The 24992-nt window shown below is 40.9% G+C and overlaps 1 protein-coding gene across 2 annotated transcripts in view; it reads right to left on the reverse strand.

Annotated features, from left to right (window-relative positions):
* Positions 1-24992, reverse strand: part of SMG1 (SMG1 nonsense mediated mRNA decay associated PI3K related kinase) — a 112897-nt gene that overhangs the window by 69203 nt on the left and 18702 nt on the right. The window contains exons 2-10 of one of the 2 annotated variants that reach the window (XM_051847483.3): positions 16797-16854; positions 13039-13202; positions 12360-12515; positions 9553-9689; positions 7887-7945; positions 5260-5473; positions 2772-2897; positions 2003-2075; positions 159-256 (exon numbers count right to left, since the gene is read on the reverse strand). In XM_051847483.3, coding sequence (XP_051703443.3) covers positions 159-256; positions 2003-2075; positions 2772-2897; positions 5260-5473; positions 7887-7945; positions 9553-9689; positions 12360-12515; positions 13039-13202; positions 16797-16810 — 1041 coding nt within the window. In that variant the 5' untranslated portion in view covers positions 16811-16854. The remainder of the gene's footprint in view (positions 1-158; positions 257-2002; positions 2076-2771; positions 2898-5259; positions 5474-7886; positions 7946-9552; positions 9690-12359; positions 12516-13038; positions 13203-16796; positions 16855-24992) is intronic. The other variant, XM_051847482.3, reaches the window with a different exon arrangement.

Here is a 24992-nt window from a genome sequence, read left to right on the forward strand (position 1 = left end):
AGCTTCATCTTGGCCCAGTCCTAGCCATTGTGGCCATTTGGGGAGTGAATCAGCGAATGGAAGATCGATCTCTTAACTAAGCCTTTCAAATAAATAAAAAGCAAATCATTCTTTAATGAAAAGATTAAAAAAGAAATAACAGCTTTTAATACACGCACCTCAGCATATGCCTCCATGTCTTCTAGAAACTGACCAAGAAGAGTGGTGGAAAATGCCAGATCAGCCACCCAAAATGGCTCCAAACTCTGCAACCACCCTAGGAATCAGAGGAAATTTTGAGAGAAAAATAATTTTCAAGTTAAACATAAATAAATCCAAATTTAAAGAATCTGAGAGCCTTGTTTTAAGGTTTCTAATTTTCAAGTTGTTGGCCCTTAAAATGTGCCTGCCAGCATAAATATGCTTAATTGAATAACCAATGCCTTTTTTATGTTGCTGAAATGAACGTTCTAGGGGCTGGTGCTGTGGATAGTGGGTAAAGCCATCGCCTACAGTGTCAGCATCCTGTATGGGTGCCAGATCCAGTCCCAGCAGCTCCACTTCCAATCCAGCTCTCTGTTATGGCCTAGGAAAGCAGTAGAAGATGGCCAAAGTCCTTGGGCCCCTATATCCGCATGGGAGATTCGGAGGAAGCTCCTGGCTTCGGATCGGTGCAGCTCTAGCTATTGCAGTCAATTGGGGAGTAAACCAGTGGATGGAAGACCTCTCTGTCTCTCCTCTCTCTATGTAACTGACTTTCAAATAAATAAAAACAAACAAATCTTTAGAGAAAAAAAGAAATGAACATTCTATTGAAACTTGAAGTCCCAGATTCTCATAATTCATAGTTGACAATCCTTACTGTCACTACATATAATGACTTAAGACTAAAATGCCACAATCCACCACAAGCCTGTTTTTTGTTTGTTTTTTTTGTTTTGTTTTGTTTTGTTTTGACAGGCAGAGTAGACAGTGAGAGTGAGAGAGGGAGAGAGAGAGGAAGGTCTTCCTTTTTCCGTTGGTTCACCCCCCAATGGCCACTACGGCCGGTGCACTGTGCTGATCTGATGCCAGGAGCCAGGTGCTTCCCCTGGTCTCCTATGCGGGTGCAGGGCCCAAGGACGTGGGCCATCCTCCACTGCACTCCAGGGCCACAGCAGAGAGCTGGACTGAAAGAGGAACAACCGGGACAGAATCCGGTGCCTTGACCGGGACTAGAACCCGGGGTGCCGGCACTGCAGGCGGAGGATTAGCCTAGTGAGCCGTGGCACCAGCCCAGCCTGGCTTTCTAATCCAGAACTATATCAAAGGTGTACAGTCATTTTCCCAGTGGTAATGAGACGAACTGCTCTCACCAGCATATCCTACTTTCAGAACTGTACTATAGGGACTAGTGCTGTGGTGTAGCAGGTAAAGCCACTGCCTGTAGTACCAGCATCCCATACGGGCACTGGTTTGAATCCCGGCTGCTCCACTTCCGATCCAGCTCCCTGCTATGGCCTGGGAAAACAGTAGAAGATGGCCCAAGGCCTTGGGCCCCTGCACATCCAAATGGGAAACCTGGAAGATGCTCGTGGCTCCTGGCTTCAAATCAGCCTAGCTCCAGCCATTGTGCCCATCTGTGGAGTGAACCAGCAGATGGAAGATTTTTCTTTCTCTCTCTCTCTGCCTCTCTGTAACTCCATCTTTCAAATAAATAAATATTTAAAAAAAAAAAAAAAAAACTTTACTATAACACCTAAAACAAGTGGAAATACAGCAAATGTGCTGTGCTATTCATTCACTTAAAAGTCAAAAAAAGAAAAACTATGGTTTATACCAATTCTCTAAGTTAATCTTTTAATAATTATAAAAAAAAGGAAAAAGTCACAATCCACACTTATTCTCCCAATCTACTACTAATTACACAAAGTTTCCTTGAAGTAATTAGCTTTCTTGGATTATTATAGATACAGTACTAACAGCTCATCTTCAGGGGCTCAGCACTCCTTCCCATAGTATGCCATATGCTGAAAAGACTTACCAGATACCTGCTGTGTGAGCGAAGGTTTCTGGGTATGATCTATGTGCCATCCGACCAATATATCAACCGTATCCTTAATGGAAACAGAGAAAGAGGGTGTCAGTCATGTTAAGGTCTTATTGATATTCCACCTATGGACCATTTCACAGTAGAAGATTCTAAAAAGAGTCTATATTCTATGTATTTGACATTATAGGAAGAGGGGAGGTGTATAAGAATAAAGGATCTGCATTTATGACACTGATGAAATATTTTCTTTTAAATATCTTAAGGTGGGAAGATATTCTGGCTCAGCAGGTTAAGCTACCACTTGGGACACCGACATCCCATATCAGAGTGCCGGAGATGGACTGCCACCTCAGCTTCCTATACAACTTGCCACTAATGCAGACCCTAGGAGGCAGCAGGTGATGGTCCAATACTTGGGTTTCTGCCACCCACTTAAAAGAACTGGATGGAGTTCCTGGCTCCAGGCTCTTTGCTTGGGCCTGGCCCAGTCCTGGCTGTTGCAGGGACTTGGGGAGTGAATGTGCAGGTGGGAGATATCTCTCTGCTTTTCAAAGAAATAAATCAAATTTTAAGACCATATAATGCTTTTTAAAAGCTAAATAAATATTTTAAGGTATTAATGTAAGAAGAAAAAAAGGTGGTATTTTACAAAAATATTGATTACATTCAAAATAGCAGAAGTATTGTTTTTCTGATTTTCCACTTCCTCACACAATCATATCCTTACCCCATTGTCTGAAAAAAGAAGTGGGGAACTCACCCTAAAGTTAGTGCTGAAAATATGAGGGTAACATCGAGCCACCAAAAGAATGCATTTAACACATTTGCAAAGTAATTCTGGTGTATCCACATTTTCAAGAATGGACTGCAGGCTGGTCATTACGAGCTTGAAAATAAAAGTTATAAACTATGAACATTCAATAAATACAGAAAACAAGAAAATTGGGTTCACTACTTACTAGTGACTCTATCTAAAGCTAATTATGATATTGAAGAAAACTTCTATAGATTCAGTTCAAAAATTTTTTACTAACATATCATTCCTTTAAGGTGTTACGCTAAAAACAAATACCGTTTGCTCTAACATGAGTTAACATTAGTCCTAAGTTGTTTACATTATTTCTAAGTACTCCCTTTAACACCAACTATGATTAAAGGTATTTCTCAAGCATAAAAAGATGTTCTAGACCAAGTGTTTTCTTAACATATCACAACTACTTTCAATTCAAAATAAAGAGCAAATTTTTCATGAATATCCTTTAGATCAAATTTGCTTCAATTGGGATTAGCATGGCGCAACATATGAACATGCAGGTTCTCGTTCTCTCTCTCTCTCTGTCTTCCTCTCATTCACTCTGCCTTTCAAAAAAAATAGCACACCACAAAGACAATGCCTGAATCTTGATGGGATCCTGGGTCACAAGAAACACAAAGCTGTAACAGATGCCTTAGGAACAACTGCAAAGATCTGAATATATATTCAATAAAATTAATGTGCTTATTCTGATAATAATTACTGTTGTTATAAAGGATAGCCTTAGGATATACATATTGAAATATTATGGGGATGGGGCTGGCGCTATGGCAAAACAGGTAAAGCCATTGTCTAGGTTGCCAGTATCTCATATGGGTGCTGGTTCAAGTCCTGGCTGCTCCATTTCCAATCCAGCTCTCTGCTGTGGCCTGCAGAAGATGGCCCAAGTCCTTGGACCCCTGCACCCATGTGGGAGACCCGGAGGAAGATCCCGAGTTCAGAATGGTGCAGCTTGGGCCATTGCACCTATCTGGGGAGTGAACCAGTAGATGGAAGACCTTTCTCTTGCTCTGCCTCTGCCTTTCTATAACTCGGCCTTTCAAATAAATAAATCTTTAAAAAAATATATTATTGGGTTAACTGTTATAATGTGTAATTCATCTTCAAAATGGTTCAACAATAAAGTATATGTGTGTGTACCTGTGCATAGAAATAACATTTTTTTTTTGGACAGGCAGAGTGGACAGTGAGAAAGAGAGACAGAAAGAAAGGTCTTCCATTGCCGTTGGTTCATTCTCCAATGGCCGCTGCAGCCAGCATGCTGCTGCCAGCGCACCGTGCTGATCCGAAGGCAGGAGCCAGGTGCTTCTCCTGGTCTCCCATGGAGTGCAGGGCCCAAGCACTTGGGCCATCCTCCACTGCACTCCCAGGCCACAGCAGAGAGCTGGACTGGAAGAGAGGCAACCAGGACAGAATCCGGCGCCCCGACCGGGACTAGAACCTGGTGTGCTGGCACCGCAGGCAGAGGACTAGCCTATTGAGCTGTGGCGCCGACCAGAAATAACAATTTTAATAAGTAATAATCTAGGTGAAAAGTATATGGGTATTTATTGTAATATCCCATCTGTTTTCCTGTGAATTTGAAATTTTTTAAATAGGAGAAATGTTCCAAATATAAAGATGGTATACACAGTAAGTAAATTTGATCACGTTATTTAGCTATATTTTCTCACATTTCCACAAAATTTTTCTCATAACCTCTATAACCCTAGGAGAAGCACATTTTTAAAGAGGCAAAACTTCCTTTTATCTGCTTAGAAAAAGAAGGGGAGAGGGGGAACCTACTTACCCAAAATAAAACATTTCATGAATCATTAAAAAAGAGATCAGAAATTCCAGACACATCAATATCCCAATTTTTAAAAACAACAGCTGAAGAGAGATGTACTTAAAATTTTACTTAAAAGTAAGGAATAATCTAATAGATTCACATACCTAAAGATGATATAAAACTAAACAGAGCTGGTATTCACTTATAGTTGTTTTACATAACTTAGAGTAAGGATTAAGAATTCTGGACATATTACCAAACTCTAAAAGGGTAAGACAGAGTTGTGAGGTCTACTTTTTGTGTCCCTCAGAGAGTCGTGAAACTCCCTCCTATGCAGTCTCCCCGTGGAGTTCCCACTTGCAACCTGCAAAGCACTGTACCACTGCACAGCTAACTTCAAAGGACAGCTTCCACAGTGTACAGATCTTCCCACACAAGAAAACATCTGGTATTTAAAATCTTTTGTTAAAAAATAAGTAAGATCTATCTTTAATGTTCATCCTTTACTCAAGTCAGAAGGAAGGCATTTATTTACATTATATTCACTATCCGCAGATGACCTCTAGTCTAAGTCTGCTTTCTTCACACGCTCCTCAAGGACACTGCGCGAAGGGCAGTTCTCTTCTCAACACAGCATCACTCCCTCCTCCCCGCTGCTCCTACCTGCATCACAGACGAAAAGGCTTTCTTCTCTCCTACAGTCTCCAGTGCTTTGTAGGTGGCACATAAGTAGAGCAGTTTAACTTCATCTTTTGTAGATGAGCTAAATTTGCTAAAAATCCACTTGAAGATCTTCTCAGCCTCATAGCTCAGAGAAGCACAAAGAAGGCCAAGACAGCAAGCTCCCTCCTGCCTCAACTCCTGAAGCAATTTGCTGCTGTTTATTTTAATGCAAACAAAACAGACACACACACAAATCATAAGCTTTCAAAGATGACAGGAATGACAAATTACAAAAGAACATCTTAAATGACTTTTAAAAATTTCTGTTGAAAATACATAAAAGCTTCAAGTTTCAACCACTCATACACTCTATTCTGTTTATTCTACAGTGCCCAGAAGTGTTTGTCAGACATTAGATGTTCTTTTACAAAACTAATTATTTATAAACAGTAAGGAAAGGCCCAAAAATGCTAAAATTCAGGTTTCAAATTTCACCTCAAACTACACGAAATGATTCAGAGAAAAAGACAGCAGTAAATTATATAAAACACACTATAATGTAAGCAATTATCTTCTATATGATAATCTACACCTTAGGACCATAAAATAGGAAATGATAATACTTAAATATGTAAGTTGAAAAGGATAACAACACTGACTTAGGTATAAGTAACTAGATAAAACAAAGCTATCAAAAGGCAGTTAGGTTTGCAGTCTGCTGAGGTGAGTTTTGGGTGTCCTTCAACACAATTGTTTGACAACTACTAGATGAAGAATGATTCCATACACCTATGGGAAACACCAGTAGGCCCTTACTCCCCCTCCCCCAAGAAAGAAGCTCCCTTGTAAGGAGTTCCTTCTAAGTGGTTCCAAAATTTTCTGATATAGAAAAATTAATCATTCATTCATGTCTGCATCAAGAGTTTTATGCCATTCCATAAGTCAATACTTAGTCAGATTAGCAAATTAATAAGATATTCAAGTGGATTCCACTTGAATTCAATAGCAATTAACATATAAATAGAGAAAAATGAGAAGACCCCGTGACATGTCCAATGTTCATAAACAAAACCAATGGCATATCCCCTTGAATGTTTTTAAATAATATCTAAAAACTACAGTTCAGGCGCGCCACGGCTCAATAGGTTAATCCTCCGCCTGTAGCGTATGCACACGGGTTCTCGTCACAGTCGGGGCGCCGGATTCTATCCCAGTTGCCCCTCTTCCAGTCCAGCTCTCTGCTGTGGCCCGGGAGTGCAGTGGAGGATGGCCCTAGTGCTTGGGTCCTGCACCCACATGGGAGACCAGGAGAAGCACCTGGCTCCTGGCTTCGGATCAGCGCGGTGCGCCAGCCGCAGAGGCCATTAGAGGGTGAACCAACGGCAAAGGAAGACTTTTCTCTCTGTCTCCCTCTCACTGTTCACTCTGCCTTTCAAAAAAAAAAAAAAAAAAACTACAGTTCAAACTTAATACTTTATCCCCTTTAGTAGTTTTTTTTCTGTTTGTTCTACTTAATACTATTGGTTGAATTATTCTTAAGTGTTGAAACTTAACTGAAAAGTGATCCCTGTTAAATATAAGAGTGGGAATAAGAGAGGGATGAGATGTACAGTTTGGGACATGCTCAATCAGACTTGCCCCAAACGGTAGTTAGAAACATACCAGGGGATTCCAATTCAATCCCATCAAGGTGGCATGCACCAACGCCATCTCACTAGTCCAAGTGATCAATTTCTGTTCACAACTGATCATAATGATAGGACTAAGAGTCAAAGGGATCACATAAACAAGACTAGTGTCTGCAAATACTGACAGTATAAAAAAGGGAGAGAACGATCCAACATGGGACGTGGGATACACAGCAGACTCATAGAATAGTGGATGTCCTAAACAGCACTCTGGCCTCAGAATCAGCGCTTAAGGCATTTGGATTTGGCTGAAAAGCCCATGAGAGAGTATTTCAGGCATGGAAAGCCAAGATACTCTGGCAAAAAAAAAAAAAAAAAAACAAAAAAACAAAAAACCCACACACCTAAATGAAAGATCTCCACGAGTGAGATCCCAGTGGAAAGAACAGGTCATCAAAGAAGGAAGTACCTTTCTCTGAAGGGAGGAAAGAACTTCTACTTTGACTATGACCTTGTCCAATATGATCAGAGTCGGCAAACTCAAAAGGACTTCATAGCGTTGGCAACTCATGACAAGAGCCTAGGGTGATTACTGACACCACAAACAAGAGTGTCAATTTGTTAAGTCAACAACAGGAGTCACTGTGCACTTGCTCCTCATGTAGGATCTCTGTCCTTAATGTGCTGTACATTGTGATTGAATGCTATAACTAGTACTCAAACAGTATTTTTCACTTTGTGTTTCTATGTGGGTGCAAACTGTTGAAATCTTTACTTAATATATACTAAACTGATCTTCTGTATATAAAGAGAATTGAAAATGAATCTTGATATGAATGGAAGGGGAGAGAAAGCTGGGGGTGGGAGGGAAGTAATGGGGGGGGGAAGCCATTGTAATCCATAAGCTGTACTTTGGAAATTGTATTCATTAAATAAAAGTTAAGAAAAAATAAAAACTACAGTTCAAAGCCATATAAATTCATTATTATAATTAGTTACCTTTCATTAAGCACATCATGTACAGCAGCCAAGATATTATCCAACTGTTTAACTAGTACCTTAAGAAAAACACACACATATTTATAAAAACTTTCAATATTCATATTTCAAGAATACTATTAAAAAAAAAAAGAATACTATGTTCTTTACTTGTTTTATTCTCCAAACTATAACTGGCTAGCACCTTGATTTCCTTATTATTGTCAGCACCCAATTAGCATATCAGGAATATCTTAAGTTTCCTTTCAGACTATGAAGAAATTCATCCACAGGAAACATAAGAGCCATGATCATCAATGAAAACTATACTCAAAAATCACATTTTCTCTACTATGAAATACACATTAAAAATGGAATAATGGAGGGGCGAAGAAATATGTAATAGTGCAAATATGATAAATTATTAATGACAAAATTTGGATGGTAGGTATAGGAAGTTCACTGTAAAATTCTTTGAACTTGCTACGTGTTCAAAACTTGATAAAAAAAAAAGAAAACACCAGGTGGGAAAAACCTACTCTGAGCCCTTCTGTTGCTTGATATCAAGTTCTTAATTTAGCAGAAGAAAAATTTATAACTACTTCTGTACTTTGTTTATTAAAGGGCTTTTTCACTTACTTAACTTGGCCACCAGACAAAACTTACAAATGACCAAAATATGCACCATTTCCCCAATTTCACGTATGAAAAATAGACACATTTGGTCCTGGAACTGAAGACTGTTTTCTTCAAGCTCTAATAACAAGATTATCCATAGGCTAAAATGTGCTTTAAGAAAATTTTTTTAAGATTTATTTATTTCAAAGTCAGAGTTACACAGAGAGAAGGAGAGGCAGAGAGAGCTGTCTTCCATCTGCTGGTTCACTCCTCAGTTGGCCGCAACAGCCAGCACCGCACTGATCTGAAGCCAGGAGCTTCTTCCAAGTCTCCCATGCAGATGCAGGGGCCCAAACACTTGGGTCATCTTTTACTGCTTTCCCAAGCCATTGCAGAGAGCTGGATCAGAAGTGGAGCAGCTGGGATTCAAACCAGCGTCCATATGGGATGCTGGTACTGCAGGCAGTGGCTTAACCTGCTATGCCACAGCGCCAGCCCCAATGTGTTAAAAATTAAAAGTGTTGCAGGCATTGTGACAGAGTGGGTTAAGCCACCACACCCCATACTGGAGTGCCAGTTTGAGTCTCATGTGCTCTCCTTCTTCTGACCCAGTTTCCTGCTAATGCACACTCTAGGAGGCAGCAGATGACAGCCCAAGTGCCTGGGACCCTGCCACCCATACGGGAGATCTGGATAGAGTTGCAGGCTCCTGGCTTCCACCCAGCTATTGCATACATTCTGGGGAGTGAACTAGCAGAAGAGTGTCTCTCAATCTCTCTGTTTCTCTGCCTTTCAATTAGATGAAAACAAACATTTAAAACAAAAAGCACTTAAATGGAAATGGTATCAATGAGGATCCAATAATGGACAGATGTAGATAAAATGTACATTACAGGATATTAAGTTCTAGATCATCATACTGTAGGCCAAAAAATATAGATTAAGAAACCTCTCTTATTTTTTGTCTCAGAAGCAAATCTTTTCCCTTTGTACACCATTCCAGACAGCATTATCTAGCTTATTATGGAAACACAAAAATCATCAACAATTCCACACATACTGCACTAACCAGTTTATTCTCTGGTTGCTGAATAAATTCTTTCAACTGCTTTACAGTAGCCAGTCTTCGGTCTCTGTCATCTTCCCGGGTGATCCTCCGAAGAAGATTCGACAGTCGAGACTCATCAGAGTAAGACATCGATCGCTCTGCACATATAAACATGTTGGCACCCATTAAGTATAAAGAAAACGAAATGTAATGGCCTAAACATTTTTAAAGTACATCAAAAATCATATTCCAGTGGACAATAAAAGCTCAAAAAACGCAGGTCCTGTCACCCTTTGTTCATCCCTATAAATCAAGCCCCACCAGAGTTCCTAGCACACAGTAAATCCTCAAAAAAAAAAATCTGCCAAAGGAAAGAACAAATGTATAATCCTAACCAAACTGAACATCTCATTCCAAAGCACCAGTTGAGACATACAACAGTTTAGATACCAATTTTTTCAGGTCCTTTTTTTTTTTTTTTTTTTTAACAGGCAGATTTAGATAGTGAGTGAGTGAGAGAGAGAGAGAGAGAGAGAGAGAGAGGTCTTCCTTCTGTTGGTTCATCCCCCAAATGGCCACTATGGCCGGCACGCTGTGCCGATCCGAAGCCAGAAGCCAGGTGCTTCCTCCTGGTCTCCTATGCAGGTGCAGGGCCCAAGCACTTGGGCCATCCTCCACTGCCTTCCAAGGCCACAGCAGAGAGCTGGACTGGAAAGGAGCAGCCGGGACAGAATCCAGCACCCCAACCGGGACTAGAACTTGGGGCACCATCGCCACAGGCAGAGGATTAATCAAGTGAGCCACAGTGCCGGCCCAGGTCCATTCTAAACTGTTTTCAACACCCAGGGAAAGAGCATGGTATAGGTAATAAACCATTTCAACAGGCTGGGATAAAGTCTCAATCGGGTACAAACAAGCCTATGCTTTTTATGAGGAATTCTCATGCAAGTATCCCACTGGAAAACAGCTTCTTTTTTATATTACCATCATTTCTTTAGGACAAAGTTTTGGCAAACTGCAAGCACACATTCAGTTAAACAGGTGTCTAACTACAAGTGTGCAAGACATGCTGCAGCTACAGAGAGGCTAACACGGACCTCTCTTCCCTTTAGCCCTTAGTCACAAGAATGCAAAGAATACTGGCAACAGAATAAGGATGCACTCAAAGACTAGATTTTTAAAGCAATTTTTTTAGCTGTGCCAATATAACTAGTCAATACGTACATAAACAAATCAACAGGTCTGACAGTTTCATTTCTAAGGCATGACAAAATAAATTGATAGACAGAAATTATCCTATCTGAGGAGAAAGAACAGGATTTTTACAAACTCCTAGTCCACAGAGTATTTCAGCAGGATGGATATGGAAAATGCCATTAGGTTAGCAGTTGGGAATCAAAGCTCTATATACAATTCTGTCACTAGCAAAATGTGTTAACTCTGAACCTGTGAGGAAGAGGAACCAACATCTATATTAGTATTTAACTGGGGCTGGCACTGTGGTGCAGCAGATTAACGTCCTGGCCTGAACCACTGGCATCTCATATGGGTGCTGGTTCAAGAGCAGGCTGCTCAATTTCCGATCCAGTTGTCTGCTGTGGGTGGCCTGGGAAAGCAGTAGAAGATGCCCCAAGTGTTTGGGCCCCTGCACTCGTGTGGGAGACCTGGAAGAAGCTCCTGACTCCTGATCGGCACAGCTCTAGCCATTGCAGCCAACTGGGATGGAAAACCTCTCTCTCTCTCCCTCTCCCTCTCCCTCTCCTCTCTGTCTGTAACTCTTTCAAATAAAAAAATAAATCTTAAAAAAAAAAAAAAATAGCATTTAACTTAGTCATTTAACTTATGAAAATTAACCCAAAGGAAATTATGTCTTTTAAAGTTATATCCCCCCCACCCATGAGCCAAAAGGCTGAAAAGACAAAGATGTTCACCTAGATACCCATAACACATACATGTGGGGGTGGGGGAGCAGTGGTGGGCACAAACCAAATGTGCAGAATAATTAGATCCAACAAAGCATTTTAATAAAACACTTCAATTTCTGCCTTACTAATACAACAAATTCTCCTTTAAGGAAAAAAAATTTATCTTTGCTTATAATCCTCTGAATTTTCAAGGCACTTGTGTTAGAAGGCAGAATGCGGTATCACCATATTTAACCACAGAAGAGGGTGGGTCATATACTTACCAAGGACTCGGTACAGTAAGTGCCCGTTATACATTCAGTATTCATGATCACTGGGGAAACCCTTGCTTCAATTCTCATCTAATCTTCTATATTTATCTTAAGAGAACGTTATTTTTAAAAGTGTAAAAAAAAACCTTTCTTGTAGGATATGAACAATTTACAGGAAAACAATTTAAGTAAGAATTACTCGCGGCCGGCGCCGTGGCTCACTAGGCTAATCCTCCACCTTGCGGCGCCGGCACACCGGGTTCTAGTCCCGGTCAGGGCGCCGGATTCTGTCCCGGTTGCCCCTCTTCCAAGCCAGCTCTCTGCTGTGGCCCAGAAGTGCAGTGGAGGATGGCCTTAGTGCTTGGGCCCTGCACCCCATGGGAGACCAGGAGAAGCACCTGGCTCCTGCCTTCGGATCAGCGCAGTGCGCCAGCCACAGCGCGCCAGCCGTGGCGGCCACTGGAGGGTGAACCAATGGCAAAAGGAAGACCTTTCTCTCTGTCTCTCTCTCTCACTATCCACTCTGCCTGTCAAAAAAAAAAAAAAAAAAAAAAAAAAAAAAAATTACTCGCGCGTGCTACTAATCAACTTGTGGCGTGCAAGGCATTAGAAGCAGGCATGTGAGAGGGGCGGAGTCTTGTCAAGGCCTTACCCTGTGATTTCCTCATGTCTTTGGTGGCTACAGCACGACTGCCATGCTGAACACTGGTGAACTCAGGGCTGCTCACATTGTTCACCCTCAGCTCTTGCCCCAACGACTTCCGACCATAAGTATTTTCCCCAGAGCCTCCATTGACACTGTAGCCACCTGAAAACAGCAATGTTCACATTATTTTAATAGGTTCTTCACTTCACTCAATCAATGCCCGAGAGTTCAGGATCTCACTGCCCAACCCTAACCCTGACCCTAACCCTAACCCTATTGCTCAACCAGCCCCTGCTGCTTCTTCTACCTTTTACCTGTGCTGTTTGCCATGAAATAATTCATCTTTCAGTTTCTTTCATTAGAAGATAAGCAGAAAAATTAAAACTAAATTAAGTTGATTCTGCGCTGTGTTTAAGAACTCTTAGAAGTCTAGAGAGAGTGGTTGGGATGACCAAAGTGAAAGTATTGTACTTTTTGGCAAGCAAACCACATTTATTACATGTACAAAAACTTAAATTAAAAAGTGGGAAAATGTATAAAGTTTTCAGAAATAATAGCTATTATTTATATTTTAATATTGTTTATATTAAAGAGCGCACTAGAGAAAAAGGAAGGGTTAGAGATAGAGAAGAGAATGAGACAGACACATAAGATTCATGCCAGAGCAGTAAGAAAATATACATACCCTTTTCGTCATTCTGTATGTCTGTATGAACTCTGGTATCATCATGCCGTTGCCGAGACACCACAGCTGAATTGGAAGGTTGCAGTCCATAAGAAGAAGAACCACCCCTATCTCTGGATGAAGAATATTTTAAATTATCTGGGTCGGCTGATGCACTATCAGTTCTGAAAAGAGAGAAAAGTGAAAAATTAGAACTTTAAACAAACATTTTAAATACCCCAATAATTTTTTTCTTTTAAACAGGCCTCTCTCTTCTCCCCATCTTTTATAAATATATTTTTTAAATATTTATTTATTAGAAAGGTAGAGTCATAGAGAGGCAGATACAGAGAGAGAGATGTTTTCTATCCACTGGTTCACTCCCCAAATGGCCGCCAACGGCCAGAGCTGGGCAGATCCAAAGCCAGGAGCCTTTTCTGGGTCTCCCACGTGGGTGCAGGGGCCCAAGGATTTGGGCCATCTTCCACTGCTTTCCTAGGCTGATCAGCAGGGAGCTGGATGAGAAGTGGAGCAGCCAGGACTCAAACCAGTGCCCATATGGGATGCTGGCACTGCAGGCGGTGGCTTTATCTGTTACATGACAGTGCCATCCCCCCATCTTTTATATTTGACCATGACCATTATACTAATAATTGCCAGGATCAGGCTGAGTGACCAACTCAGGCTGGATTGCTTAGGACTTCACTGGTTTGAGCAAAACTAAGCCTATACCCCAGGAAATGGGCAGCTGGCCACTTTGGTTCAGGATTTTCTTCACATGACAACAAAAAGAGTAATTCTTCCTAAACTCTCTCCCAAGGAGAAGGTTTATCAGTCAAAAATTTTTACTCTTCATAGACATAAAAAACACTGGCAGCATTTGGCAGGGGCAATGTGTTACCAAATCATTTTAAAGTATAGCCTCAAGGCAACATGCCCTAAACTTTCCAGAGAATCCTTAATTATCTGGTGGGAAAATACAGGATGGTATTTGAAAGCAAGCACCAAGGAAGCAACACTTTAGCTGGGAAGTCTAATTACTTTATGGACTATAATACAAAGACCTCTGAAGATTCCTTAACTGTAAAAAGTATCAATTATAATTATAAAACATAAGGAAACAAAGATTCAAAATAAAAATAAGGTATTCAGAAATTTAATAAAACTGAATTTGAAGGTTGTAGTCCATAATCTATGTAAAATCTAAGTACTGTTTAGAGTAATATCTGATACTTGGATATTAACAAACAAGTGGTGCAGCACAGGATTAGTGCCTGTACCTAAGTATCAGCTCTTGTCTGCTCTATGCCTCTATTTTTTATCAGTTAAACATTGAAGTGGGCTGTAAGATTTCTCTTGAGTCTTATTCTTTCAACCATCAACCACAAACTATCAACAAAGCAGATAATACAAAACACTAAAGAAGACACTACTAACACATTCTGAAACTATAATTATTTGGAGAAGATTAAGACACTGTCAAGGGCAGAAACTAAGCTATTCCTCAATCATTGTGCCCCTCCCCCTTAAGTACAAGTGACAATTTATATGTATGTGTGCATGTACATATATTTATATATTTCAATTTGATATATATCGAGTTCATCATCCCATCCTTGCCACCTCCTACAAAAGTACTAAACATGAAACTTTGCTGAGACTCAATCAGTTGGACACCTTGATCTGTATTTAGCAATCACTATTAATGTAACAGAACACAAGTCCAATTAAATTTGAATTCCTACCTGGAACAAATCTAAATTACTTCTGAGACTTGATAAAAATTCCATAATCTAGCATACTAAAATAACTAAGGCTCTATAATGGAGTATTCTCTTCCAATATTCGAATTCACTATTCACAGACACAGCTAAGGAATTCTAACATGGAAAAATAAAATCTAAGGAATTTCAAGAAAAATGTGTGAAGATATTTACTAAGTATACTAACTCTAAGTAAAATATCATTAATTATCAGTAGACCATAAGAACATTTTTTAAACTAGTAGATATTCCCCACATATCTAAAAATAAAACATCAAGGGTGGACAATGTGGTGTAATGGATTAAGCCTGTAATGGTGGCATCTCATATGGTTGCCAGTTCATGTCCCTACTACTCTACTTCCAATCTGGCTCCCAGCTAGTGGCTTGGGAAAAGCAGCAGAAGATGACCCAAGTGGTTGGGCCCCTTTCACACATGTGGGAGACCTGGATGAAGCTCCCTAGCCATTGCAGCCATCTGGGGAATGAACCAAAGGATGGAAAATTTGTTTCTGTCTGTGTGTGTCTGTCTCTAACTCTGGCTTTCAAAATAAATAAGTATCTTTAAAATAAATAAGTAGAGCATATAAAATATGCACCCATAATAAGCCTTAATATGCCTTTACTTTCTTAAAGGGAGCTAAAAAATAAAACAGAGCTTATGAACTTTTCTGACAGGTTTTGGATTTGTGTGTATGGCACCTAATATAACTTGGTAGAGAATAAACTGTTAGTAAACAAAAACACATTACTAATTCTAAAACATAAAGGTAACTTAAGTCTACCAATGTTTAAACATGTCTTTATTATATTTACATATCACATTTACTGTCCTCACTATTAAGAGTTAAATATTTGTATTGATTTCTGGTGACATAGTAGTAACATAAGGCAGTACAGAATACAAGTTAAAAAAAGATCTGGGCTCCACTCCCAGTTCCAGGACTGAAAACGCTCATGCGCCTTTGCATACAACACTTAACCTCCAAGCCTCAATGGTGTTTTTACATGAAATGGGAATAATATCCATCTATCATGTAAAGCTATTGTGAGGCTTAAATAAGATAATGAATTCTTAAATACTTAGCTTGCAGGGTACATTAAAATGTATTATGACAAAAATACAAACAAAACTCAAGGATTACAATTTGAGAGAGAGCTAATATTCAAATAGTTTGGGAATCTATGAATACAATCGAAACAAGTTCTTACACTCAATATGCAACAGCTTATTTTAAGAAGAACTTAAATAACCCTATTACTAACCACATATCTAACAAGGAGTTAGTAGATTTCAAGCTATACTGTAAAAACCAGGAGCGACTTCTCAATTTGTTACAAACACTGGTTTTTAAACCCCATGAGTTGTGAACACAAGATCCCGCCCCCCCAAAATTTGGATTCTCAGAAATAGAAAAAAAAAATCCAATAAGATAAAAGCATTATCCCAAAACTGCCTAAAAACTCCACAGTTGCCAATTTCTTGAATATTAATTGATCAAAACATTTCCAACTAGAATTCAGGCTATAAGTATTCCAAACCCAAAAGCACAAAATGGTTCAGCATTTATAGGAAATTTCTATTTTATAATATCTAGACTGCTTAGGATTCAAGAAATGTATTAGGCAGTTTATTATCAACAAGATCATCCCAGCCCAATAAAACAGAAAAACTGTTAAAGAATGGAAATGAACATTTAAAATAAGGCAATCAAAGGCACAAAATAGAAAAGGCAGATTTGAACCCCAAGAGGCAGGCATAAATGTTAAGCTAGTTAGTTAAAAGGGCTGAAAAAGCTATCATCTGCCAGAATTAGTGCTTCAGTTTAGTAGAACAAGAAAAGGTATCTGTTAAGGCTAAGAATCTCAGCAAGGATCCAAAAATACCTCCACAGCCCCTCTAATGCTCTAAAATTATAGAGAGAAAAAGAAAAGCACAAATATCCCCAAAACGATCAAACTGAAGTTAAAGCCTGATGTACATGCCACATGAGAGGTAAGTTTCTAAAGCTCATACCTCAAAAATCGCATACTGTATAATATGGAGCCTTTGTGATGTTTTGCATCAAGTCAATCTGTAAGACAGTAGTTACAATATTAGTGAAGACAGTGGGTTAAAACATTGGTTGTTCAAACATGAAGCAAATATCATTCATGAGTTAGGTGCTTTTAGTTGAACTAAGCCCCCTTAGGGTTCATATGTTAAAGCAAAAATTGAGATGGGAAGCCACTTTGTGCCTTACAGAATAATTTAAAGGCTTAAGGTGGCAACCAAAAAAAATTTAGTACATAAGAGAATTTAAATGCTTATATAACATACAAATCACATGCAAATACTGTTACTGCTCTTTTTAGTTACCTATTCTCAACAACCAGAAAATGCAGTAAGTCTAGGAGGCCATTCATTTTGAATGACCCAAATCCTGGAACCTTACATAAACAATCCATCACGTGTTAGAGGACAGTATCTCCCGGCTAGCTGTGGTCTTGTGGTCCAGTTCTTGTAAGCATTAGAAAGAATAACCAGAGAGAGACATTGTGGGGTGGGAAGTAGGGAGGAAAGAGCACGAGTGAGCGAGCGTGCGCACCTGCACCAGCCATCTCTGTAAATGGTGAAGTCAGGGATTTGCTATCAGGAAGCATTTCTGTAAAGCACCCCAAAATGACTTGATGCAAACAGCACATCGAGTGGTGCCAACAGAATAAGCATCATATTGCTTCAAAATTGTTTTTGCCTAGTCTTATTAAGGGATTTTACCTTCATGGCGACAACTAATTTATAATGGATATAAACCAGGAAATGAGATTTGCACTAGAGCCAATGAAGGAGGAAGGCATTTATTCTCTAAAGCAATAAGACTCCAAATGTCAACTGTCACAGACCACTTGTGAGATATGCTGCAAAGTTTACACACTAACAGTTACTACTACTTGAAAAGTATCTACCTTTTACAAATAAACTCAAGGTTATCCCTGTTATGTCTCTGTCTCTTACTCACCTGGACTCAGACACGCTTTCGTGAGGGTTAAGAGACTGAAACTGTGTATACCTCTGGACCTTGCTGTGTGTCATTTTATTTGAGAAATCCTGCCCAAACTATAAGTTTGTGGCTAAAAAATCCATGAGCATCTCAAGGACTTTATTAAATAAAACTCTTAGAAAAATTTAAATTCAAATTTAATAAAAAAGAACTAAACCATCCCACATCAGAAGTATCAACAAGTTGCATTAGTTTTGCAATACTGAAACATTGTTAATACAATTTCTTGGTGAAGCTTCCTTAGCTATACATCTGTAATAACAAATATTAATTATTCATCTATGGGTTCTTTGTTACCAATTTTTAGCCATAAATCAAACTGTCAACTAAACTACCCCTGCAGACTTATAAAATATGAAAATATTTACTGTAAAATGGTACAGTTTTATGTTGCCCAAAAAGAGGCCTGGCTTTTACCCAGATTCTGGGAGGGAATCTTGTAATATCATATCTAATCAGGATACCCTTTTTTTCCCCCCTTTTCTTAAGATTTATTTATTTATTTGAAAGGCACAGAGACACAGGGAGATAGAGATAGGTATCTTCCACTTCCTGGTTCATTCCCCAAATGCCCACAATAGCTAGGGCTAGGCCAGGCCAATGCCATGAGAAAGGAACTCCATCTGGGCCTCCCACATGAGTGGCAATAACCCAAGTCACCTTCCACTGCCTCCTAGCTACTATGGAACAGGAGCACAGAATGGCTGGAACTGGAATCCGCGCTCCAATATAGAATGTGGGTGTCCCAGAGAAGGCTTAATGCACCGCATTTTCAACATCCACTCCCAGGGTGTCCTTTTTCACCTGGAAGGTTTGGGTTACATGGGAAATTCTAACAGGACTTAAAGAAGGACACTTTGAGTCACATCAAATCAGCTGAGCCTCCAGAGGAGCTGGAGACTGAGGCCAGCCACATGGCCAGTCAACTCTGCAGCAATTCTAAAAACTCTGGACACGAAGGCTGGAGTGAGTTTTCCTGGCTGGCAATAATACTACCAGGAAAGCAACACTGTCCCCAATTCTACAGGGACAAGACAACTGGAACTGTCTAAGGGCTCTGCCCTTTGTGCCTTGACCCGTGGCTGGTTATAATTTGAATCTTCAGCTGCAGTAAACTGGAGCATGAGTGTATCGGCTTTCACAAAGTTCTAATGAGTCCTTTGGTGATTCATCCAACTTAAGATTGTTCTTGGGAAGCTACAAGCTTGCAACTAGGGTCAGAAGCAAAAGGCGATCTTGAGAACTGCACTCCTCCAACTCTGCACCTAACGTAAAACCACTGAATGTGCTCGAATACAAAATTTAAAGGTTATAAATTTTGTCTTCTAACAAACATATTGAAGATTTTGCTTCAGTACAGTTTTTTTCCTTTCCAAGAAACCTCAAATACTCTATATTAATATAAATAATTTCAAATCAAATTAACCAGGAGCAAACAAAAGCCAGTAACTCCAAGAGGGCAATACATCAAATTTCAACTTTTGCTTCATGTACATAACCATCTAGAAGGCAGGCTGCTGAAAATTCTGCTCTCCCATGCTGATACTCCTTTTCTGACAGCAATGAGCCTTTCAATGACACCCAAAACGTTAAAGCAAAATGAACCTAGCCAGGGTTCTTTCTAAAACACAAATCCAACTTTCTGTGTCTTCCTCCTCCCTCTACAACTCACAACTTAAAATATTCCTGCTTCATGAGAAATAAAGACCTTTGATTTCATTTTCAATAGTTCAGGGTCCTGCGCTGTGGTGCAGAGGATAAAGCCGTCGCCTGAAGTGCTGGCATCCCATATGGGCGCTGCTTTGAATCCTGGCTGCTCCACTTCTGATCCAGCTCACTGCTGATGGCCTGGGAAAGCAGAGGAAGATGGTCGAACTACCTGGGTCCCAGCACCTGTGTGGGAGATCCAGAAGAAGCTCCTGGATCCTGGCTTTGGACTGGCCCAGCTCCGGCTATTGGGGTCATTTGGGGAGTGAAGCAGTAGATAGAAGATCTCTCTCTCTGCATCTGCCTCTTTGTAACTCTGCCTTTCAAATAAATTACTTTAAAAAAAAAAAAAAAAAAAGTCAGAACAAAAACTCAGACCCAGTTCTCTTAGTTTTCAATTTCTCAACACTCCATTAGTGCCTGCCAACTTTCTTCCAAAAAATCCATGAATTTACATACATCTACACATACAACCTTTCTTCCCATCATCTTTCCATAATGGAACAAGTAAAACCTTCGACCTACAGAATCATCAGGATCCATGACTTTCCCCTATGTTACAGGGTATACTTTGTCTCTCTTACATATGTTGCATAATCTACTTCATTGCTCATCACATCACCAACATACATCCGGCATTAAGCCTTTCCTTTAAAAAAAAAAAAAAATCTAGGGGCCAGTGCTGTGGCGTTAGCTGTCTACAGTGCTGGCGTCCCATATGGGCACCAGTTAAGAGTCCCAGGTGCTCCTCTTACTATCCAGCTCCGTGCTAATGGCCTGTGAAAGCAGTGGAGGATGGCCAGAGTGCTTGGGTCCCTGCACCCAGGTGGGAGACCAGGAAAAAGCTCCTGGCTACTGGTTTCAGCCTGGCTCAGTCCTGGTGTTGTGGCCATGTGGGGCACTTGCCTGGTTGGGGCACCGGACTCTGTCCCGGTTGCTCCTCTTTCAGTCCAGCTTTCTGCTGTGGCCCGGGAGGGCAGTGGAGGATGGCTCAAGTGCTTGGGCCCTGCACCCTCATGGGAGACCAGGAGGGACCACCTGGCTCCTGGCTTCGGATCGGCGCAGCGCGCTGGCCGTGGCGGCCATTTGGGGGGGTGAACCAACGGAAGGAAGACCTTTCTGTCTGTCTCTGTCTCTCTCTCTCTCTCTCTCACTGTCTAACTCTGCCTGTCAAAAAAAAAAAAAAGAAAAGAAAAGAAGAAGAAGAAAAAAAGAATTTAAAAATAAATAAATAAATCTTAAAAAAATAGTTAAAAAAAGAAAACCAAAATATCAACTCCCTTTCTCCTTCTGTAAGTCTAACTGCCTAGACTTTTCACAAACCTTGAAAAATCGATCCTCCTTTGTCTCCACTCAATTTTAATCCACTATAACCTGAGTTTCACTCTCATAACATCATAACTGTTTCTATCAAGGTAAGAATGTCACTCATGGACTTGTGCCTCTAAAATCCCATGAGCCTCTTCGGTGATTCTTTTCCCAATCCAAGTATTCTTTTCCTTTTTCACTTTCTTAAACTAGATTAGAGTTCTTGATCTCTTATTTTAATAACACTCTCGCCAATCTCCTAATCTCCCTTCAACTGCCTCACATCAATCTGGCAAAATCCCAACCTCAAAAGAACCCAACATTTAACTGTCCATCAACAGGCACCACAGTCCCAGGTCTTCCAGATCACTCTTCTACTCTCCACATGTACTATTCACGAGGTGGGGTGGAAGGGGGAGATCAATTCTAAACCTTAAATTCCCCACCACTAAAAAATAAAAAAGCAAAAGGAAAAACTCCATCAATTCCATGTGTCCTTCCACCAAACAACCTGCCTTTGCTCTCCGCAGTCAAGTAAGAGTTGCCTATACTCCCCAATTCCAGGTATTCACCTTCTAACTCCTCAGCCCACACGGATCCAACTTTTGTTCCATCACTCCTGACAAAACCCACTTGGACCTCAAGCTTGCTAATCTAAGATTTGTTTCAAGCCTCAATCTACTCATCCTCTCAGCAGCTTTCACAGGGCTGCTGAGCAGAGTTCATCAGCTGTGTCCCGCAACAAGGTGCCTTGCAGAAGAATGAAACAGGCTGAATAAAAACGCTCTTTGAAACATCCTTACAATAACCCTCACTGCTCAGACCTTCAGAATTCAAAGTAAATGGATTTTTCCCTTTTTAGTCCTACTTTGTAACTCTTCCACCAAATTACTAAAACAAAGATCCTCAAAGCCTGGTGTTAACCCCTCTATTCATCTCACTTACACTTACTTTCTCCCTCAATCCATGTTGATAGCAATATTTACCAAACTATATGCCACTTCCATATGTAGCCTCTATCAGAGATGTCTACTCTGGGTCGGCATTGTGGCACACTGGGTTAAGCAGTGGCCTGCAATGACAGCATCCTATATGAGTAACAGTTTGAGTACTGGCTGTTCCACTTCTGATCCAGCTCCCTGCGAATGTGCCTGGGAAGGTAGCACAAAACAGCCCCCCAAGTGTTTGGATCCCTTCACCCACATGGGAGACCCAGATAGAACTCCAGGCTCCTGGCTTTGACCCTGAATAGCCCCAGCCATTGCAGCCATTTGGGAAGTGAACAAGTTGATGGAAAATATCTCTGTCAGCCTCCACTTCTGCCTTTCAAAAAAATAAATTTTTTTTAAAAAGTCTACTCTGCTACCCAAACTTATATAACCAATTGTTTAAAAAATTATCCAGGGCGGCGCCGCGGCTCACTAGGCTAATCCTCTCTCTGCCTTCGGCGCCGGCACACCGGGTTCTAGTCCCGGTCGGGGCACCGGATTCTGTCCCGGTTGCCCCTCTTCCAGGCCAGCTCTCTGCTGTGGCCAGGGAGTGCAGTGGAGAATGGCCCGAGTCCTTGGGCCCTGTACCCCATGGGAGACCAGGAGAAGTACCTGGCTCCTGCCATCGGATCAGCGCAGTACACCGGCCGCAGCGCGCCGGCCGCGGCGGCCATTGGAGGGTGAACCAACGGCAAAGGAAGACCTTTCTCTCTGTCTCTGTCTCTCTCTCTCTCTCACTGTTCACTCTGCCTGTCCAAAAAAAAAAAAAAAAAATTATCCAGAGGCAACACACTGTTTGGGATGCACACATCCTATCTCGGAGTGCCTGGGTTTGAGTCCTGGGGGCAGCTCCCAATTCCAGGGTAATGCACACCCTGGAAGGTGATGGTTCAAATGCTTACCATCCATCCTAGGAGACCTGGATTGAGTTGCAAGCTCCTGAGTTCGGCCTGGCCCAGCCTACAGCCTAGCCATTATGGGCATTTGAGCTGTAATCTACAAACAGATAATTTCTCTGTTTCTCTCCCCATCTCCCTCCTGTGTGTGTGTGTGTGTTGTATATGTCTTTCAAAGGAAAAATAAAAAATTATTCCAATGTTCAAATGTCTCAAACACAATAACCAGCTCCTTGCCTCCCTGTCTTCGCATTTTAATAAATGATACCATCACTATTTTCTACAAATAGACCTTCTGATCATTTCTATCTCATTTCCACTTTGCAACAAAATTACTGTAAGACACAAATCTGATGTCACTTCTATTGCCCATATCATCTTACATAGCTTGCTTCCCTTTTCAGCTGTGTCCCATTCATTCTAGCCTTTCAGTACCTAGAAAATATCACCTAGATCAGTCCCTGCCTGCCTGGAACAGCCTTGTCCTTGCCACTAGCCAATCCTAGCTTTCTATTTATCCTTTAAGCCTCAGCTTTCCTTTGGAAGTTTCTGATTCCCCTGACGCAAGCCAGGAGTTCCTGCTCTATGTATGCTATAGATTCTAATAGTCTGTCTTAGGTTGTACACTATTTGAAATGTTTATTTAACTATGTTCTGCAGAGAGCCTACCAATTTCCCTTATCACTGTACCCATTCCCAGGTGGCATATAAAATTGCTTACTAATTAAAATTACTGCATATTATCATTGAGGTCTTTCTCTGAACTCCAGAATTCAGGCCCCTAACCTAACCAAACACTAGCTTTCACGTGAGATTCAACTTGCAACTCACCTTCTGTTCTACTGAAATAAAAAATATTTTCTTGACCACTTAACTACAAGGGCACAAACTAATATCAGTTCAAGACTCCAAAAGGAAAACTAAGACAGTTCCAATCCTCTAAAAACTTGAAATCTAGAAAAAAATTATTATAAGTTACTTCATGTGGGACTGGCACTGTGGCTCACTTGGTTAATCCTCCACTTGCAGCGCCGGCATCCCATATGGGCATCGGGTTCTAGTCCCGGTTTCTCCTCTTCCAGTCCAGCTCTCTGCTGTGGCCCAGGAGGGCAGTGGAGGATGGCCCAAGTGCTTGGGCCCCTGCACCTGCATGGGAGACCAGGAGGAACCACCTGGCTCCTGGCTTCAGATCGGCGCATTGCTGGCCATGGCGCCCATTTGGGGGGTGAACAAACGGAAGGAAGACCTTTCTCTGTCTCTCTGTCTATAACTCTACCTGTCAAATAAATAAATAATAATAAAAAAATAAGTTACTTCATGTAAGTTTTAAGTTCCACTGGGGTATACAAAATGCTCTTTGATTTCAGAAAGAAAAAAAAAAAAACTCCTTCAAACTCTTTTAGCACTCAAAGTGTGTCCTATACTAGTTTACCCTTTTTAAGTCACATAGTTTCATTCACTCACTTTTTGAAATGTTACTATTGAAGGCAGAAGAACACTATCTTAGACTACACATCTTGTAGTAAGGAAAAGAAAACACAGTTGTCACTGTATGGAGGAGAGGAGGGAGGGGAAAGGACTAGAAAATGATGTCTCAAAATCAACTCAGATTGTCTAATTTAAGTAAGTTTTACCTTTTTGTTTTTAAGGACATATTTATGGAAGGCAGAGTGAGAGAGAGACAGGGAGAGACAGAGAGAGAGAGATCTCCCATCTCCTGGTTGACTCCCCAAAAAACTGCAATGAATGTGGAGGAGCTGAACCAAAGACAAGACCCTGGAACTCCATCCAGATCTCCCACATGGGTGAAAGGATCACAGATACTTGGGCCTCGTTCATCTGCATTTTTCAGGCACATCAGCAGGGAGCTGGATCAGAAACACAGCAGCTGGGACACGAACTGCATTCAAATATCAGATTCCAGAATTGCAAGCAGCAGCTTCACCTATTGCAACATGTTGGCCCCAGCAGTTTTATCTCTTAAGTTAAAACTAACTTAAGTTAAAATTAACTAACTTAAGCTTACCTCTCAAGTTCAAAACTAGGGGCTGCTGCTATAACGCATTAAGTTAAACTGTGGCCTGCAGTGCCAGCATCCCATATGGGCACTAGTTAGAGTTCCAGTTAGTCCACTTCTGATCCAGCTCCCTGCTATTGCACCTGGGAAAGCAGAAGAAGATGGCCCAAGTCTCTGGACCCCTGGATACAAGTGGGAGACCAGATGAAGCTCCTGGCTCCTAGCCTTGGCCTGGCCCAGCCAGGTCGCTGCAGT

The sequence above is a fragment of the Oryctolagus cuniculus genome, chromosome 19, assembly GCF_051225735.1.
Source record: "Oryctolagus cuniculus isolate XC-2025 breed Fujian yellow rabbit chromosome 19, ASM5122573v1, whole genome shotgun sequence".
In the NCBI taxonomy this organism is placed as follows: domain Eukaryota; kingdom Metazoa; phylum Chordata; class Mammalia; order Lagomorpha; family Leporidae; genus Oryctolagus; species Oryctolagus cuniculus.